General features: G+C 43.6%; 2 protein-coding genes across 6 annotated transcripts in view; one reads left to right on the top strand and one right to left on the bottom strand.

Annotated features, from left to right (window-relative positions):
- The window catches only part of clec16a (C-type lectin domain containing 16A), a 76,165-nt gene extending 72,374 nt beyond the window's left edge, over nucleotides 1-3,791 (top strand). For all 5 annotated transcript variants that reach the window (XM_054750657.2, XM_054750661.2, XM_054750658.2 and 2 more), the window contains exon 23: nucleotides 1,692-3,791. In XM_054750657.2, the coding sequence (XP_054606632.2) occupies nucleotides 1,692-2,155 (464 nt within the window). In that variant the 3' untranslated portion in view covers nucleotides 2,156-3,791. The remainder of the gene's footprint in view (nucleotides 1-1,691) is intronic.
- A 9,385-nt stretch (nucleotides 3,792-13,176) lies between these two features.
- On the bottom strand, nucleotides 13,177-15,485 carry socs1a (suppressor of cytokine signaling 1a). Its single transcript, XM_015945474.3, has 2 exons — nucleotides 15,327-15,485; nucleotides 13,177-14,647 (listed from the first exon to the last, which is right to left on the bottom strand). Exon 2 carries the CDS (start codon nucleotides 14,595-14,597, stop codon nucleotides 13,953-13,955), a length of 645 nt encoding a protein of 214 aa, XP_015800960.3. The 5' UTR covers nucleotides 14,598-14,647; nucleotides 15,327-15,485; the 3' UTR covers nucleotides 13,177-13,952.
- Nucleotides 15,486-20,922: the final 5,437 nt, after the last annotated feature.

Consider the following 20,922-nt stretch of genomic DNA (forward strand, 5'->3'; position numbering starts at 1 on the left):
TATCAGCAGCTAATACAGGAAATAGCCTGCATGGCTCCCTCTGCAGGTTGGGCTAACAATAGATAACGCTCTGCAGGCCAGGCTAACAACAGCTAACCCTCTGCATAAGATAAGATAAGATGACCTTTATTAGTCCCACAAGTGGGAAATTTGTTTCGTTTACAGCCAAGCAAAGTAAAAGTAAAAGTTATGCTGAAGAGGGAGAAAAACATTAAAATACAATACAATAAAACCGACCGCAATGAGATAAAATAAATTCAATACAATAGACAGTTTATACCTTAAGAATGGGTTAAAAAGTAATAAATAATAACCATACTAGATACAGCTAGAAATACAGAGTACACTTCAACCGACAGATTTGTTGTAAAGTCTGACAGCAGTGGGGAGGAAAGACCTACGGAATCTCTCTGTCCCACACCTTGGGTGCCGCAGTCTCCCACTAAAAGAGCTGCTCATAGCTGTCAAAGTCACCTGCATGGGATGAGAGATATTATCCAACATGGATGACAGTTTAGCTGTCATTCTCCTGTCACTCACCACCTCCACAGGGTCCAGGGGGCATCCTAGAACAGAACTGGCCCTGCGGATCAGTCTGTTCAGCCTCTTCCTATCCCCCGCAGAGATGCTGCTGCCCCAGCAGACCACACCATAAAAGATGGCCGAGGCCACAACAGAGTCATAAAAGGTCTTCAGGAGAGGGCCCACTACTCCAAATGACCTCAGTCTCCGTAGTAGGTACAGCCTACTCTGCCCTTTTCTATACAGGGCATCTGAATTATGAGTCCAGTCCAGTTTATTGTTCAGATGGACCCCAAGGTACCTGTAACTGTCCACAGTCTCAATGTCCATGCCATCTAACGCTCTGCAGGCACCCTCTGCAGGCCATGCTAACAACATCTAACCCTCTGCAGTCCATGCTAACAACAGCTAACCCTCTGCATGCCGGGCTAACAACATCTAACGCTCTGCAGGCCACGCTAACAACAGCTAACCCTCTGCATGCCGGGCTAACCACATCTAACGCTCTGCAGGCACCCTCTGCAGGCCATGCTAACAACAGCTAACCCTCTGCAGTCCATGCTAACAACAGCTAACCCTCTGCATGCCGGGCTAACAACATCTAACGCTCTGCAGGCCACGCTAACAACAGCTAACCCTCTGCATGCCGGGCTAACCACATCTAACGCTCTGCAGGCACCCTCTGCAGGCCATGCTAACAACAGCTAACCCTCTGCAGGCCATGCTAACAACAGCTAACGCTCTGCATGCCGGGCTGACAACATCTAATGCTCTGCAGGCCTTGCTGACAACAGCTAACGCTCTGCAGGCCATGCTAACAACAGCTAACGCTCTGCAGTTCATGCTGACAACAGCCAACGCCCGGGCTAACAACAGCTAACGCTCTGCAGGCCGGGCTTCATTACGGACATTATTCAGCAAAAAGATAAATAAAAACAGAGAGATGAGGACAGCAAAAATGGACTCCACCTCTGCTGTCCAAAAGGAACACAAAGGTCTGCCTCACATTTACCAAAAAGGTGAAATTTTATGTTGCCTGGTGAGACTTGAGTAGAACCTTCTGGAATGTGTCCCGATACATCTGTTTAACACCAACAGCCAAACATGGAGGTGGTACTGTGGACCCCTACAAGTATCTTTATCTCTGTTTGTCTCTTTCCCGCCTCCAGATGATTCTGCCTTTTTGGAGCGCACCCCATCCTCCTCCTCAGGTGGAGAAGGTGAAGGGGGAGGAGAAGCATCACAAGCTCCCTCCACCCCGGCCCCAGCTCCAGCCCTGGCACCGAGCCTCACTCCGGCCTCCCAGCCCACCATCTCCCTCCTCACAGATAACCTGAGCGTGGAGTCGCTCACGCTGCTGCCCCCCGCCGACTCCCCCCACCTGCATCCGTGTGCTGCTGCTCTCTCTCTTCAGAGACCAGACGCCTCTGTTTTAGAAGAGGAGGACGCGTCTCCGACGGACGAGACGGATATCACAGTAAAAGATGAAACTACTGAAACGACTGAGTTGGTCACGCCCACTGATGAAGGAGGTGAGGATGCTCCGGTAAATGGAGACAGCACGGCGGAGCGGGAGGAGAAGGAAAATGTAGAGGTCCAGTCTGAAACACCAGAGTCGCCTGAGCTGGATTGAAGTGACCTGTAACCATGGTAACAATGGCTACAGTATGCTTTCATGCTGAGGTTGACGTGTGTGGTGTAAAAGGCCTGAAGAGGATTTCATCTATTTGTTTGCACATAAAGAAAAACACTTTTCACCACCAGAGGTGGACTCTGGTGGAACCGCAGCCGAGATCAAAGCACATTAGGTTTTCTGACCAGTGGCTCCACTTTTTATCCCGCGTGTATCGAGGCGCGTAACCAGCAACGTTTTCTACTCGTTCTGACCCACCTGCCTCCAACACACACACACACATGCTAACAAGTCCTTTCTTTTTTGTCTTTGCTGTTCCCACTATTGTGCTGCAGTTTGTATGCTAAACACACACACACACACACACACACACACACACAGTTTATAGTTTAGTCCCCAAAGGCATCTTTTATTGTACATTTTTGCATCTGAATGAAATGACAGAGGTGTGTAAAGGCAGCTCTTTGAATGTACCTGTGTGTGTGCGTGTGTGTGTGCGCTTGTGCGTGTGTGTGTGTGTGTGTGTGTGTGTGTGGGTGTGTGTGTGTGTGTGTGTGTGTGTGTGGGTGTGTGTGTGGGTGGGTGGGTGTGGGTGTGGTGGGAGGAGACGAGACGTTTAAATCTGCAACCTGCTTTCATCACTGCTGTTCAGTCCAGCTTCAGTGGTCATGATGGTAGATCAGCGGCTGTAAGTAGAGATGCACCAGAGAATCGACCAGAAGCTCCAAAGTCTCCGAACCCAGAGTTGTTTATTTTATTTTATTTTATTTTATTTTTTTATTTTCGGTCTGTAAATGCACCAAAGCCATTTCCTGGTCTGTGAGCTTAGTGCTGATTCACATGAACAGGAAGATTCCAGTTTTTTTCATCTAGAATTGTACATTTTTACTGTATACTAGGTATATACTAAGTACTATAGAAAAAAAATAAATTATTTTTCTTTGGTGAAGTCAGCAGGTCAGAGGTCATCTCTAGTGGTCGGCTTTACTGATGAGGTGATTAATTACGGCGTGGATAAGAATTCAGTCTAGTATAAATAAGTTCTCTAGATTTTGGAATCAGTGGGATAGGGTTTGAAAAACACTCTTTCTCAACACAACTAACTTCTATTTGATGGTTTTGTGAGGATGGGGGACGAGACTATGTTTTGCAGCTTTCTCCATCCAGGACCAGGGACCCATCTGTAATCTATTACTGCAATAACGTCTAACAGCTTACTGGTAAGGCCAGGGATGAATGTCGTCAACACCTTCCATTCCGCACAGCAGCGCTCGTCTTGATTTCCCAAACAAGGAGCTCTTTCTGTTTCATTCTCTCCCTTTTCTTCCCTCTCTACTCAGTTCAGGCCTTTTTTTCACCCTTCTCAATCCTCAGCAGGTAAATTGAGAAATTCAGAGCAATACTTCCTGTTGGTGTCTCCATCCTGCTGCTGTACATAAGGAGGCCCCGTTGGTTACAACCACTGGAAACGACCAACGGCCTCGGTTATTATCTGATTGTAGTGTGTGTGTGTGTGTGTGTGTGTGTGTGTTATGTTTGTATGCTCTGTAAATGCTTTTAAACTTGTAAGTATTGTTAATGAATTAAAAAGAGACAATTAAAGAACTGCAATAAATTATTCTACCTAACAGCCATATTCCTGTGTGGTCATTGCAGAAAATATATTTTCACTGAGTTGTAAACACTTTTCTTTCTATATTTAAAGAGCAAGTCATCCCCTACCAGTGTATTCCTCCACTCCCACTTCATGTTTGAAAAATGCAACAAATGCTGTTGTCTGGCAAACCGAGAAGGCGGAGCCGCTAACAAATACACACACACACACAGGCTCACAACAACATTGTGACATCATATGGTACCAGCTAACGTTCTAGGGTACCTCTTAGCCAATAGCGATGGCAGATTTAAATTCAAATGGCAGTGCAGAATTTTTACCCGACACTGACAGTTTTAGGCAGAAAATTAAAATTTTAACTAAGATGCACTAAAGTGCTAAACTATTGACTACATGTGTCTGCAGCACGGTTAGACACACATTTATATAGTTTATCAGAAAAAAGTTGATTTGGGGTTGACTTGCTCTTTAAAAAATACTTTTTTTTTTGCTTAAAATCTGTCAAACTTTTGAATAAATACTTTTATTGCAAAAGTACTGAATGTAGGACTAAATATTTTTGATGGAGAGAGCGAGAGTTCGGATCGTGACGTGGTTTCTACCCGTCTGCGGCTGCTGCTGGGGCCCTCTGTCATCTTGTGGTCTGTTCGTGTTACTTTTATCGCGGTTCCTCTCTTCAGGGAAGTCTAGTTGTGTGTGCGTAAACGTAAATAGGTTCCTGGTACTGAGGCCACACTGCGAGTCTTCTCAGTACTAAACCACACTCAATATAAATGTAAGGTTTTTTTTTCTTTCTGCTGCAGAGATCCAAGACAGATTTGACTTTAGTTTCTGTGCCATTTGTGCTTTTGAAGTCTTGCTCTTCATTTGGTCTCCACGTGTGGCAGTGCAGAAAGACGTGCAGATGTTTTGGTTTTTTTACAGTGAAGTCGAGGTCAAAGGAATGCCCGGGTTAGTCACAGTTGACAACTCAGTATCTGCATGCAAATACAGTTTACACCTGGGAAGCCAGATTGTCTGCCGCCTTTCATCCCAGCTAGTTTTAAAGGGATGTTCCCTAAATTAAAGGTAGTCTGCTGCCATATTCCACAAAGGAAGATCAGTGGGAAAAAGCATTTTGTAGCGTAGCTTAGCATAAACAATGTAAGTGAATGATAACGGTTAGCATTTCATTTGAAAAGTCGTAAAAATTACTCTATCCTGTTGTTGGTGACCAATGGCGGTTTTAAACGGGGGCCCACAGGGGCCTGGGCCCCTGTAGAACCGGCCCTGGCCCCTGTGCTGAAGAGATCGGAATTTTTTTTCCCTGCGCTGCAGCGTTTCATACGGAGCCTTTAAAGCGCAGCACACTGTGGACAGAACTGTTTACCCGGTGGATTTTTGAATAAAAGATTAAAAATTGTTTAAATGGAACCTGAAGAAGTTCTTGAGGACGCCAAACGGAAAAGACGCTAAGAGACTAAGATAAGCAATACAGTTTATTTTCCTGACATCAGTGTTTTGATCGTAGTCGCGCGTTTCTGTCATTACTTTTAAGTTCTTAACTGAGTCTTTCCACAGTTAACACTGATTTGTTTTTCCTTTGTAACATTAACTGTAAAATAAAAATGAAGTTGCTGCATTTTAAGCCTTAGACACGTTGAGATTAGATCACAGTATTCATTTATCTATGACTTTCTCGCAGCACTGACTGGAAGCATCAGCGGCCATGAAAAGAAAAAGGGACATTTTGTCCTTTTTTACCGCTGTTAATAAAGAACAGCGTAGACAGAGAGAGGATGAAAGTCACGAGGGAGCTGAGAAGCAGGATGAAAGAGAAGGAGGAGTTGGTTGGAGAGGAACCAGAGAGGTCAGAGGCTGTCCACCCTGAGAGTGAGGAGGAGGAAGATGTAGGCTGTGAGGGAGAGAGTGAGGAGCAAAAAGAGGGACATCTTCTGTCGTGTGCACCGTCTGTCATGTACTGTCAGGTTTATGGGTGTTGAACAACCCCTCTGTGATTGCAGCTCATATTGTGTGTAAAATGTATTTGAGGCATGCTGAGGACCAAAATTTCTGTTGTTTATATAAATAGATAAAATAAGACTCTGAATTAACTAATTATGACTTTTATCCTCATGCTAACATTTATTTTCTTTCAGATATCAGCAAGTGCAAGGATGACCCACCTACTCAGCCTCATTTGAGGACATTTCCAGTGACATTAATAGGAGACAGAAGATGCAGCTTTCAGCCAAGCTGGTATGAAAGTCATCCTTGGGTTGAATATTCTGTTACTATGGACTCTACTTATTGTCATGCATGCAGACATTTTAGCCCACCAAGTAGCACAGGAAGTGTGTTTGACTCACCATGTGGATTTAGGAACTGGAAAAAAGCAACTGAGAGAGGAGGTTGGTTTTTTTTTTTTTTTTTTTGGTACATGCAAAGTCTGAAAGGCATAAGGATTCAATGATAGCCTGGAGGGACTACCAGAGGGCTGTGAAAGCTAATACAACATTGGCTAATGTACTCAACAAGGAACACAGTAAAAAGGTTAAAGAAAATCGTGAGTATATCAAAACAATTGAAGTGATTTTGCTTACGTGTGTGTGTGTGTGTGTGTGTGTGTGTGTGTGTGTGTGTGTGTGTGTGTGTGTGTGTGTGTGTGTGTTGACTACAAAAAGCAAATTGTATTGTGCAGATATTTTATTTGTTTGAATGTTTGTTTTTCATATGTACAGTTCATATAATCTTCAAATAAAGTCACAAACTATAATAATTGACTAGAATTGTTTTTTTTCTCAAGTCTCATGTTGCGGTGAAGCATTCAGAATTGTTATCTGAGTACCATAAAAACATGCCAGTTTTATTTTCACAAGTAAACCATTACTGCATTTGCCGTAATAGTTTACTTGTTCATTGTCTTTTATTATGATTTTTTTTCTTGTGCCCCCATGAAAAAATACTGGCCCCCCTGGAAAATTTGGTCTAGAACCGCCCCTGTTGGTGACCTTATCGCTGCAAATAAAAATTACAAACACAAAAAATTACAGAATCCATTTTAAACTAATAGGGAGCCCAAGTCACGCCCATCTACTTCTGGACCACGGGCCCTCGGAAGAACGAGAAAATGAATGCAGTCAATGGGGCTAAAAACGCTATTTTCGAATTCCGCATATTTTGTGCCATGAATTTCACATATGATGTTTATGAATTTTAAAGACAGCAATTCAACATGCAGCACAGCTGCTGCCTTCTGGATTCCAATGGCTACCGGTACACGTAAAACATCAAACACTCCTTGCTTGGCATTTGAATGTGTTGCAATCAGCCGTGATATGTGTTCATCGCACGTTGCTGCATGTCTCAAACGGGAAGCCAACGTTAGTTGCCAGATATTTAAAGTTTTTTCGCGTGCCCCGTCACCATCGACATATAAATATTGGACAATGGGTTTCCATAGGCTCCAATAACACGTTTTTGAGGCTAAATGGGAGGTGGCCACTACCGCCATTTTGACCGTGTCACAGGTTCCGTCAAGCCCAGACAATCCCACAAAAGGGAAGAGAGGTGGAGCTGAGGGTGTGGCTGTAAGGCTGGGATCAACTGTCGACACCCGGTCGAACTAGCTACAAGCTAACCCAAAGCTAACGCGGAGGTGGGAGCTAAGCTAACGGAGGTAGTAACCTAGATACAACCGGAGTTAACTGTGCACAACACCAGAGCTTCTGAGTCAGAGATACGCCGGGCTGACTGCTGGGTAAAACCGGGTGGAACACAGAGGTCTCCCGAAAGCTGCTGAAATCTGGCAGTCCGCACAGCAGACAGAAGCCGCGATCAGACAAGAGATGCGCCGAGCTACGGGGAGGGGAGAACCACAAGCTGGCCAGCAGCCCGCGCAGCAGACAGAAGCCGCGATCAGACAAGAGATGCGCCGAGCTGCGGGGAGGGGAGAACCACAAGCCGGCCAGCAGCCTGCGCAGCAGACAGAAGCCGCCATCATACAAGAGATGCGCCGAGCTGCGGGGAGGGGAGAACCACTAGCCGGCCGGAAAGAAGCCGCGATCAGACAGAGATGCGCCAAGCTGCAGGGAGGGGAGAAACGGGTGGAAAACATTGGTCTCCTGAGAGCTCCACAAGCCGATAGTCGGAACCCAGCTCCACCAACACGTTATATTTCAACCCATTTTCTAAAGTGCAGCATTATGTTAAATGCACTGTTTACCCTATTACATTTAAATTTCATGGTTAAACAGTACATGTTAAAATCTAAGCTCAGCTCGGCAGCGACCTAAAATACATAAATATAATTTTACTTACCGAAAAAAATGAAGTGGAGACTCCTTGGACGCTCTATTAGTGCAATTAATGCCACAGCAAGTCATTTTGTCCAACAATTGCACAAAAAATATCCAAAAAAGAATATACAAACACAGAGACTCAAAATCGCGGAACAGTTTCCAAGCCAGACTGAGGCCTTTCCACGGAGCTAGTGCAACGGGCGAGCTGTAGAGGTTCGAGCTCATGGTCTCAGGACAAAGAAGAGATAGGTGAAAAATACCTTTGGAATACGGGAACAAGTCTCCGTTTTTTTGGAAGCTTCACTTGTTAACACCACAGCAGCCTGCGAACGAATGAAGGTCTACACAGAGAGTCTAGTGACTCCACCCTCCAGTCCGACAGTTCAAGGTTAACGGCACATGCGCTCAACCCATCACCCGCTTACACTAGCTCTGTGGTCACGTGGGTCTGATGCTCATTAATTATACAGAACTTTAGGCTTTTAATACACTTAAACAGAAGAGTGAGAAAAAAATTCACCCCCCTCAGAGTTGTCATGAGTGTAAACTAGATCATTTAAACCAAAAACATATTTTGGAACCAGGCTGTAAACATGTTTATTTCTGCTGTGAAATTGGTATTTTTAACATGGGAGTCAATGAGGATTTGCTCGCTTCTGACACCAGCCCCTAGTGGATGAGGGTGGAACTGCAATTTTTGGTACTTCTAGGTTGGCCTCAATTATTGAGCCACATTGTGGGGGCTTGCCCGTCACCCAATCTGTGGGTTGCCAGATCTTTTAAAATCCCCCTTCTACATTTTGATACCAAGAACACGCTTATTTTCGACCAGGGGGAAATGTTATTTTAGGTTGTGTGGAAAATAAGTCCAGAACCACAATTGCGCTTCACGAAAGTGACGCCATCGAACCAGACACGGAGAAAATGGAGGGAAAAGGGCTGTAAGTTCAGCGAATTTCCCACAAGAGGAAAGAACCACCATAAATCTGTTCGTGTGTAAGTAGCAGCTACATTAGGGGAGAGGATATTATGTGGTGATGTCGCATATGTGTGCTGATTTCTGGTGTGTAGTCATGCTAATTACGAACATTTACAAGTTTATAAATCTCAAAAGTACGTGACTGGCGTGGTCGAAACACCCATCATTACTTTTCATTTAAATTGCAGTACAACATATGTTTGATCCAGGGCGTAAGGCAAAGCAGATTAGAAAATAGCATTCTTAGTCCCGTTGACTTGCATTCATACTTTCGTTCTTCCGGGGATCCATGAGCCGACGGGAAAGGCAAGAGACTTAGGCTCCCTATTCAATTCCGGGCCTCGAGGACCGGTATCCAGCGTGTTTTGGTGGTTTCTCTGGTCCAACACACTTGGTTTGGTGGTTGAATCTCCTGTGCAGCAGCTCATCAGCCTGTTAATCACCTACTAATTGTAATCAGCTGTGTTGAAGCATAGCTAAAACCAAAACATGCTGGATACCGGCCCTAGGAACCCAGAATTGAATAGCCCTAGTGTAGTTACCAGGATTATATCCACCTGGTACAGTGCTCTTTTTTTCCTTCTTCTTTTTTTGAAGGAACAGCAAAGTTGCACTAAAAATTACAAACTGTTTTTGTGGCTGCTGAGTCATGACCTTGCACTTTGCAGCAGCGGCTTACAGCGGTGCTTTGTCGTAATGTCCCATGTCTAAATCATCTTTGTGTTACTTATTATTTTCATTAGCAGTCAACATGAATATTGAGGTCAAAAAGAAAAATTAGGATAATTACTGAGTAATTTTCAACACTTTTTCACACAAAATGCTAGCTGTTACTATTCACTTACATTGCTCATGCTAAGCTAAAGCAAACATGATGCCAGATTAGGAGAATGACTCGTTATAAAAAGCTTTTCACTTAGAGGTGGAATATCCCTTTAAATGAAGCTCACGTTACACTTGGTACTGTTAAAAACTTTCTGTGTTTCACGGTGCAAAGTCAAGGCCTTGTTAGCTAGCAGCTGTTATTTGAACTAGCTATGGCTGCGGCTGCCGTGTTTTCCCTCCATGTTGCAAAAAGGAAACAAAACCTCTTTGCAGAAACTGATATCATTTCTTTCTTTGGAGTTCACTGACTTGTTGGGCACAGCTCGCCCCACTTTTGGCAAGTCATTGTGAAACCTCACTCCTCTGATCCTAAAGGGCTCATGTTTCCTGTAAATCATCACAGATCATGCTGTGAATAGTGAGACACCACATTAATAAGAATAGAGGGTAACGTCAACAGTGGATGAATGAGGAATGTTCAGGGAATCTCTCCATTATTTCTCAACAACCCCCCCCCCCCCCCCCAACACACACACACTCAGGGAAAAATAGGAAAAGCCACATTTCCTGTTACCAGATGGGCTAACAAAGCTGATGACGTCAATGTTGAAAGTAGTAATGCTAAACACGTGTATTTACAGAATCTGTTCCAGTGATGTCTGAATCTAAGCTTATCTTACTTCTGTTAAATACTCCTGATTATCAGTCGGTTTCTGTGTAGCTCAAACTTTAAAGAACAGAAAACTCAAGTGAACAATTCCTCAGAAACCAGCTGATAAACTTCATCACTCAACACCCTCACTTCACTTCTCAAAATGCTCGGGAATGCCCTGAAAACACAAGAGATGAGTGGAAGTGATACGAATGAATGATTCACTCGACACCAAACCTACAAGAACTCACACCTATTTATTATCTAGTCTTTTTTTAAAGTCAGCCCCAGGTTTGATGTCAACCAGAGATTATGGTGTTTCAGCCTGTAGCCTGTGACTCATGTTGTGCTGTGCTGTGTGCATCATCCTTGTGCTGACCCTCTTCCTTAAACGTACATATTTATACCTTCTAACTACAAATGGTTTACTTGAAACAAACACAGTTTTATAATAAGTTTGAGTCTGTGTGTGTGTGTTTGCGTGTGTTTTTGGCAACAGAGAGAGTTGCAGAAATCCCCATAGGGCTATCATGGTGAGATTTGGTTTTGGTGTTGGCGGTCTGGTTAGGTATGAGTGAGAAACTGGTGCCTGTAAGCAAGAATGCAGCTTCAGATTAAAAAAGATGTTTACGTCACTTGTAGCGACAAAGTTTCATACTCTTTAGCAAATGTCAAGACTTTAATAAGCCATGTTAAAAGTGGGCACAGGTGCTGTTATTGTACAGGAATAGTTTAGAGGTTTTGAAGGTTATGAACTATAATCTTACATGATGTACATAGCCCATTGACATGTGGAAAGCGGAGAAACTGAGGTAAATACTGTAGCTAATGGTAAAAACTAGGATTTAAGAAAATATCAATACGCTGGGATGTAGCAATAATTCATGGTATGATACTGAATTAAATGAAGCAGTGTATCAATGTTTCATTGACAGTTTACATGCAACCCTTTACTGAATTTCTTTTGTGTTATGCAGTTCAAACTCCAACTGCTAGGTGGCAGCAGATTTTTACACCCTTCATTCTGATTAAACAACACTGGATCTGTCTTGGAGGAGTCTGAGTTTTCCAAATAAATTCAGTCGCAATAAATTTCAAAATCTTGTCTGCCATTTAAGTATTGCGATATATTTTATCTGTGTTGTGATCTTTATCACAACGCCAAATTCTTGTCAATAGGCACCTGTATAGGCTTCAGTTTCAGGACTTAATTGTGTGACCCCTAACCTATTAACTGAACTTAAAGCTGTTATAGCTAATTTGGAAAACAAACTAGCTTAAAACATTTTTTTCATGCCTCTTACCAAAGTTCTCACAGAGTATAACTATAAATATATTGTGGAGGTAAAAATAAATAAATAAAATAGTTTTCTTGCATTTGTCTAAAAACCTCAGCAAATAACACCTTTCAAACCAAAAAGCAACCTTTGAACTATTCAGTTGTCGGTCTCGCCAAACCGCGTATTTAGCAACAGAATACCAGCTGGTGCGAAAGGTTCGTGGCTCAATAATATTAGAAAAGGAGAAAAAGCTGGCTTCTCCCACTCCAGCTTCAGGACAAACTACCAGAGTCCCAAAAAGAAAATGCCTGTTGAAATCACGGAAGAGAAAAGATGTTTGGACCTAAAAAATGGCGACTGGTGTTAGTGCTACCTCGTTTGTTCTGGCATTGTGGGTTTCTGGTTCCAGCAGAAACGCGTCTCAAGGAAGATACCCGAAGAAACCTAGCTTGTTTGCAAATTCGCCGTAACAGCTTTAAATTTTCTTCAGTATTGTTGCAGTTCATCATTGGATAGCATGAAACCAGCAAGCTAAGACAGCCAACTATACTAGTAGAATAATAGTGACCTCACAGCAAAATAAACTTAAGATCCTAGCGGCCTAGCACAGAATTTAGCCACACGCCAATGCTAGCTAGTAACATCTTACGTTAGTCACAATGGGACCAGTTACAACGTATCATAAAACAATTCTAGTCTTTAAAAATTAATTTCCGTTAGTCAATATCGCTGTATTTGGACAATCTGACTGTTAATGAAATTTGTGATTGTTGTGGAATTGCAGTCATTTTCCACTGTTCATTTGAGTGCTTATAGTGAAATAAGAAGGGATTTCTACTTGCACATCTACTACTGGACTACAGTCAAACACTTTGAATAATTTGAATGAGTGATTCATCTTTTTCCTTTTCACAGGGTGTCTTCTGTGTGTGGTCTGTTTTAGAGAATCTCTACTTTTGATTAAAAGTGTCAAATTAGTTCCTATTTTTAGTCCCGTTTGAACAATAACCCCCAAAATGTTCCCACTTCCTCTTGCGAAAATTCTTGTTTTGTGTCCACAAGACTGAAAGTGACACACACACACACACCATTATGTGTCACCCCTGCACCTAGTTCTGGTAAATGTGTTTATTTAGGCGTAACACTTCATTCACTACCAGCCCCACCCACTGTTCACTTTGCCCTACAGAGATGACTCAGTGTGGCGACGATACTGTATTCTACCTTCCACTTCCTGTCTGTCTGTCCTGTGATCTGTGACACAGCCCCAGTAAAGAACTGTGAAGGTGTTTGTCCCTCCTCCTCCTCACCTGACCCCAACAAGCCTCCCACCACAAAGAACAGCACAGAAATGCCCCGGGTGACTCGGTAGAAACACAAGGTACCAGGGTGAAATTTAAATATTTTTATTTAAAATACAATTAAAAAGCATGTAAAAAAATATAAAAAAAAGTATTTGCATAATAATAATAATAATTTTAATCTGTTATTGATAGTTAAATAAAGGTGAGCCACCTCTGCGTACAGTACAAGTGCATATCACATATCCAGAACCATCAGACGTCCTCGCTGATGCTTCATCTGCTTCACAAAGTCCACATTTCCTCAAGAGTGGTTTTTGTGCCTCAAGTTCTGTCAGAAATTCAGATGAGATGTAAACATTTGATATTAGAGTGTTAAAATCCGCTACGCAAGTGAACCATTCTGGTTTCAGTCGTACCCTCCTCCATGACTCCAAAGGTTTATCTGTCCATTTCTTCAATGTCCTTCTGCAACATTCCCCATCAATAACCAATCCGGTCCCTATAATAACTGGCTTGCACTTCCTTTTTAATGAGTCCCCTTTCAACCTTTCGTACTTTCTAGACACCAAAGGACACTCCGTTTGTGTGCAACTGGGAGCCGAGTCTCTAGAGGTAGAAAACGTTGAAATGTTGTGGGAAAGCAATGCCCAGCTGGAAGCTGACAGTGCTTGATTTTGGTTATAATGTCTCTCTGGTTGTATTTCACAGCTATTTATAAGAAAAAGGTTAGCTCCTTTTATCTGTAACCATGGCAACACAGTCTCTTTAGGCTTTGATGTCCCCTCCGGTGCACCTTTACTTGGTAATAACTGCCACCTTAATGCAAAAAACAAAGCAATCAAGGCTTTCAGTGGCAGCACAGTCACAGTTTGAAAGGGAACTCCAACAGGAACTCTTGGACTACATGTGTGACCGGCAGCTCTGAAACCTGGCTCTTTTCGCCACACAAATCCATGATGCGTCTCCTGCACAGCTCCTGCAGCGTTGGCTCCCATTTCCTGTATGGGATGCTCAAGCTCTTTTTGGGTGAATTGATGTAATGCTCCAGGAGGGCAAAGAGGGTCGGGAAGGCGCGCTGGTTTCCCGACAGAGAGAACTTTAGCTGCTTGTAGTCGATGCGAATGCTGAGTGGTCCACATTTGCCTTTGTAGGACAGCGTGAAGAAGACGCCCTTCTGTCGGCTGTCCCGGATGAGGAAGCTGCCCAGCGGGGCGCTCTGTAGCATGCGGTGGGCCTCCTCCACTCCCAGGGGCCCCCAGTAGAATCCGCTACGCTCGAGCTTGGCTGCCGTATCAGTGATGATGTCGCAGTCCTCCTTGCTGGTGAAAGTTGGGAAGTGAGTCGTATACGTGGAGCGGGTCACGGTAGATCTCGGGTTTGGGCTGGAACCGGACCGACGCTGGAGCTGCCCTGACTGGGTCGCCGAAGGCAAGGTCAGCGAAGATGCCGGCGGTGAGCTTGACAAGGGGATCTTGTCATGGCCTTCCACTGTGCTGTTGGCTACCATCCTACAGCGGCCCCAAGCCCTCTCCCATCTCTGACCACCACACTGACATCCTGAGAGGAAACGGAGAAGACAACATGAAGCCAACATCGCTTATACAACAAGCTCAACAACAAAGTCGGCAAAAGGAAACCGGGAACACAGACCAAAGACTGTGTTCCCATTCATCAGATCAGTGATGGTGTCAGATGAAAGGTTAGAGGTATTATCTAGTTTCCACAGAACAGAGCTGCTCTTTATATGACTGGAATTTGTGGTTTGGCTGGTGAACCCACATCCAACTGTTCCCTGTAGCCGCACGCGCGCACACACACACACACACACACACACACACACACACACACACACACACACACACACACACACCCCATGGCTATATCACAATCTAGTTATAATCAAGCTACAAACTAGAGTTTTAGATATTTAAATCAAAACGTGTCTTTATAATGACAATCCCAGGGAAACCTCCAGCCAAGGATGACTTCAACCCAACACTGGAACAAACTAACAGGCAAGAGTTTGCTTCACTTCCAAGAAGCCAGGATAATGAGTAACAGATGTGGGTGTTGGCTTTTCTTTCCCTTTCCCCATTAAATCCACCCAAATAAAACCATGTTCAGACCGTTTAGCTGAACAAAACCCCATTCTTGTTACTACTGCACCCATAAAATCAGTTTAAACCCGCATTTGAACCTTTCACAATAACAGCTCCGTTGGGTAAAAAGGTCTCACCGTTTCTCTCTGACAGCGGCTGTTAATGGATCCGTGTGTCGGTTATCCCAAACTGTATTCCAGGCTGCTGATCGGTGCAAGAGTCCTGATGGAAACCCGGCTTCTCATCAGGCAGCTACTGCAGCCTCCGGCTCGCGGGCAGCTCGCGCGTGTGTGAATGAGCCATGGTAGACGCTCCACGACTTTATGGGCTGCTCCCAGCTGGCCCCGCCCCTTTAGAGGCAGCCCGACTGTTTCTCTGAAACAGAAACGAAAGTGAAACTGAGCTCCGACACGGTTCTAGCTTATGATAATAAACCACGTGACACCGTTTGCGTTTACCGAAACAGGTGATCGGTTTGAGTAATGTTCCACTTTTGTTATTTGTGGTTGGATGCATCCCAGTTTCATTAATTGTAACATTAGTTATTTAATGCATGCATTGATGCATGTTGCAATTAAAGGTTACAAAGTTTGCAAAACTAGTATTTTTTTTTTATTTTAATGCAAATTTTGAGGAGGAATTTTGGGCCACTTTACATAAATGTTTAGACTCAATAGGGAGCCTAAAGCCTGACTTATACTTCTCCGTGAACTCCGCAAAGGAGAGACGCACACGGAATGTCGGAAAGGTTTTCACATTCAAACTTCTGCAGCGGAGAAGTGTTGCATGAATGAGGCATGATGCATGCCTCTAAATCAGTTTTTAGAGGAGGCATGCCACTGTTGCCACGCCCGACCCCTCCTAGGATTTGTTTTGTCTTCAGTAGGAGTTAATTGCTGTAATGTGGTTCGGTTATCAGCTTTCAGTTTGGCCATTGAGGTGTGTTGTTTTGTGTGGAGCCGTGAAGCGTTTAAAACTAACTAGAAGGAAAACTGGTGAGCCCAAGCCGGATTTGCAGCTTAGCATTATTCACAAAGCCTGTTTTTTTCCCTCTTTCCATGTCTTGAACGACATGTCTAATAGAAATCTGACTAGTTTGTATATGCTTTAAAACTTTTATCTGGTTTGATAAATAGCATTTATTATGTGTCATGAATGGGTGGGCGTTGTGATTAAATCTCATTAAAGACTCGTTTTACAGTCAGACTCTGGTACGTTGCACATTTTGAATCTTGGCTTGACATAAAGATACAAAAAGGTTTCCAAGGTGGGCTTCATTTATGTTCTCCCATAATAAACTTTGGGATATTCCATTTTTCTGCACTGTTTCTATTTAGGTCAGTTTTGCTGCATAAACAGAGGTCTGTTTGTCCGCTAAGGCTCTCCAAAGGCATTTAGAGTTTCAATTTCTAGTGCATATGACCACCAGCCCCCACCTCCATGCGAACGCTCTTAAATTGCAGAAGAGCCTCTCTCACGAACTGAAAGTTAAGGAAACAAGCTCATCATCCTGATTCCTCAGCGCCGAGGCTCTGGATTAGTTTAGTTTCAGCTTGTTGGACTCATCTTGGACAAGCCTCACAACTCCTTTTTTTAAAATTTAACAATGTGTGCACACTCCGGTGTGCACACAAATGATTGTGCAAAGACATTTTGCAACTCTGTAAAATTAGTTTTCTTTTTGAGAACATCTGAGGAGAAACAGCCCATTCGTCTACCCCTCCCCCAGCCTGAAAACCTTCAGTGGGCTTCTTATCTTTCACACTTATTGTGCAAGCAGCAGAAATAATTTATGAAAACATTTGCTAGAATTAAAATATTATGTGCTTTGAACTTGCGTATTTTCTGGTTATCCAGACTTAATTTTCATCATTTATTTGCAGAATAAAGACATTTAAACCCAGTAATGGTGACCTAGAAATGCAAGAAACAGCTGTAGGGAGGAACAGAACCAGCTGTGATTCAGCTCTGTTGTATATGAGCTAATGAGAAACACATTCCTGTTGTAACGCTGCTCTTATTTGTGCTTGTTTTTTGTCCGTTGTCTTCATATTGAAGATGTATGCAATGCAGATTTGTAATAAGCCATCTGCATGTGATGGATTTTTTCGTATAACTTGGTTCACGTGTTGACACGGACTTGCATGCATGTCCATTAAGTTTCATTTCTGTCAAACAGGGAGAGATGGAAGCGGAGGCAACAGAGCGTGTTGTGTCTGAGCCCGCCTTTGCAGATTAAACCGGCTGGGTTTAAGCTTCAACGCTGATACAACATTTCTTGTTTATCTTTGTGTAATGTAGCAATACAGCTGATTAACATCAGGGAACCCTCACAGATGAATCAGCAGTGTCTTTCTGCACGAGTGAGGAAAAATGTATATCACATTACCTTTTAAAGAGCAAAATGTAAGAATTCCTTAGGGACATCATCACCAAACGGTCTACTGTCTCAATCATGTTGGAAAGGTTGCATTGAAAAGTTTTTTTTTTTTCTCAGCCGGCGGTCAGATTTTCTCTTAATAAAAAACAAGAGAGGGACAAAGTTACTGTTAACAATCCATCGGTTTGTTTACATGCACATCTGAACACGGAGGTCAGGTTTTTAAATAGCAAGTAAACGGAAAATAAAAGCTGCCACGCCTGAAGAATACATTTGTTGTTGTTAAAGAGCAAGTCACCCCCTACCAGAGTATTACTCCACTCCCACATCCTGTTTGAAAAATGCAACAAATGCTGTTGCCTAGCAGACCGAGAGGGCGGAGCCGCTAACAAATGCACACACACACAGGCTCACAATGACATTGTGACAGCATGTGGTACCAGTTAATGTTCCAGGGTACATCTTAGCCAATAGTGATGGCAGATTTAAATTCAAATGCAGTGCAGAGATTTTACCTGACAACGGCACGACACTGACAGTTTTAGGCAGAAAATTAAAAATGTAACTAAAATGCACTAAAGTGAAATCTATTGACTACACGTGTCTGCAGCACGATTGGACGTGCATTTATATAGTTTGTCAGAAAAAATAAGTTGATTTGGGGGTGACTTGCTCTTCCAACATGTTCCTTCCATGTCGAATCTTTATTCCGGGTTACTGTTGGCCGCAGCCCACGCCTTAACTCCAGGAAAAACAACGTTAACGATCCCCGTTCAAACTCTCTTGTTTTCTCTTTCTAAACAACCTAGCCGGATCTCTCCACACAACCAGCCAAGGACACCCCCTTCAACAAAAAAGTCCAACCCTAACAAATCGTAACATTATGGTAAACAATGCAAAGCATGAGGTATATAACCTATATTTGTGCACTTATACTAACCACAATCGTAGTTTCAAATAAATTAAAATATCATAAAATGTTAAAATTTCACTTTATTTTGAAAAGCCCCTGGCTTCTTCCTGTCCAGCTGCGGTGCTTTGGGTGCGCTTCTCATTAGACACAGTCTGAAGTCTGTGTCTGGCCTTATTGACGATCTCCCGTTTCGAGTTCAATATTTGTATAAACTGTGGATAAAGCAGGAGGCGTGACTTAACCGGGTTCGGGTTCGGCGAGCGCGCTCACCGCGAACCAGCAACACGAGGTGAGCAGGGTGAGCACAGAGGATCAATAACTATAAAACAAAGACGGAAAACAGGTAGATGGGCGGAGAAAATTTCTTATTTTGAAATATCGGAGGTGAAGTAATGAGCAGGTAACAGCTCAGGAGCGAATAAGAAGAAAGAGGCGTTTCTGTTTTTGAAGGGGGTGTTCTCGTTTACAAACAAAAACGCCCCCTTTAGCTGCTGGCTGGATAGTATTGGAATTTTCCATGCTGACACAGGTGCACCGGAGCTTTTTGTCCCCAGAGTATGACTTACAAGTACTAGAGACCACTGCAAATACATTAAAATATGAGTGAAGGACCTTTTTAGGTCTCAGAGGTACGGTTTGAGTTGGTGTAACTACTTCACACCCCTGGAGTAAAGACTGATGTCATACTCGTCCGACCTGTCACGCGAGAGAACACCACTCGCAAAAATACGAGATGCATGAATCTGCATAAATGTTTTGTGTAACTCTTTTAAATTCTGATGCGAGGTCACTTGTTCAGTTAGTCTACCAGTCATTGTAAAAACAATTCTTCCTCCTCTCTTCCTGGGAAATTCTTCAGAACTTCCTTGTTCTTTTCCTGCCTTAACTGGAACAGCCTTTGCATATATTTAAAACAAATGGCCCGGTGCAACCAGAGAGACCGATGGTTCCGTATTGCATCACGTCAGTCTGCATCATATAAACGTGTCTGACTGAATAATGTCATTTTGTGTTGTTTTACACAATCGTGAATCCTCTTGTTTGGCACTGTGTGGTTGATGCTGTACTAGTGTAGTTGTATACCATACAGGTGTCCAGGGTTACCTGTAAACTATGGATTAGTGTGATGGACCTCAGCGGACAGTCCAGGACAGCACCGGCCCTCTGGATCGGCTGTCTAGTTGAGTACTGATGCTTCCCTTCCTGCCTGTCTTTCCTAATCCCAGTCATTCCTGAGTCATTAACAAGCATCCACAGCAATTACAGTAAGAGGAACCCTTTCAGTCTTCCTACTTTCAGTATGAAGAAAACATCCAAACAAAAGTTTTGACAGTAATCTATATTCTGGGTCTTGGGTTTGCCTTGCTTTCATTTTCATTTGTTCTGCAGCCACTGGAAACGGTGTTGGCCTTGTCAAACAAGAGAAACCAAATGGGATCCGTCTCTTTCTTTAGATGACAGGGTAATGTTTTACAGTGGGGTGATTAGGTGTTGTATAACTTTATGGCTGCTTTTGGTAAACGTACTTTCATTTATTCAGTTTACGTTTTATTATGTCAAAATAAAGTACGATGAAGAAAATGTTAAAAATTAACTTTAAAAGACATTAAAACGATGGTGATGTGTTGCAACAATGCTCTGGTTGTCTACACCAGAAACGCTATGGGGAAGTTTGCCTTCATGCTGGGAATCAAATAAAAATATTTCTGGCCCAACGGGCCTTTCCTTCTGCTTCGGCTTATAGGTGCCACTAACAACTGATTAACGTGTCCACAACTACGATGGTGGTGGTTGGAGATTTGGTTGGCGCCTGCGTACGGAAGACTGTCCTCTGTCAGTCTTCCCCAGGGCAGCTGTGGCTGCGATGTAGCTCATCATCGGCGTGTGAACGGGTGAATGTAAAGCGCTTTGGAATCCTCTCATGTGCTGTTCAAGTAGAGGGCATTCAGGGGTGGACTGGCCTATCTGGCATTCTGGCACTGTCCCAGTGGGCCACAGTGTTGGGGCAGCAGTAGCTCAACAGGTTGAGTGGGTTGTCCAGTAATCGGAAGGTTGCAGGTTCGATCCCGGCTCCAGACAGAGTATTCTGCTGTTGTGTCCTTGGGCAAGACACTTAACCCACCTTGCCCGCTGGTGGTGGTCGGAGGGACCGGTGGCGCCTGTGCTCGGCAGCCTCGCCTCTGTCAGTGCACCCCAGGGCAGCTGTGGCTACACTGTAGCTCATCACCATCAGTGTGTGAATGTGTGTGTGAATGGATGAATGATACACTGTAGTGTAAAGCGCTTTGGAGTCCTTACTCTGAGAGGCGCTATACAAGTGCGGGTCATCATCATCACTCAGCCAAGTGGGCTGCTTGTCCAGCTTGGGCCGACACTACTCCACAGCTGGTGATCTGCAGAACATTAGCTACATGGTAACCCGAAGCTAACAGAGTTTCTC

This window comes from Nothobranchius furzeri, chromosome 12, assembly GCF_043380555.1.
Source record: "Nothobranchius furzeri strain GRZ-AD chromosome 12, NfurGRZ-RIMD1, whole genome shotgun sequence".
NCBI classification, from domain to species: Eukaryota; Metazoa; Chordata; class Actinopteri; order Cyprinodontiformes; family Nothobranchiidae; genus Nothobranchius; species Nothobranchius furzeri.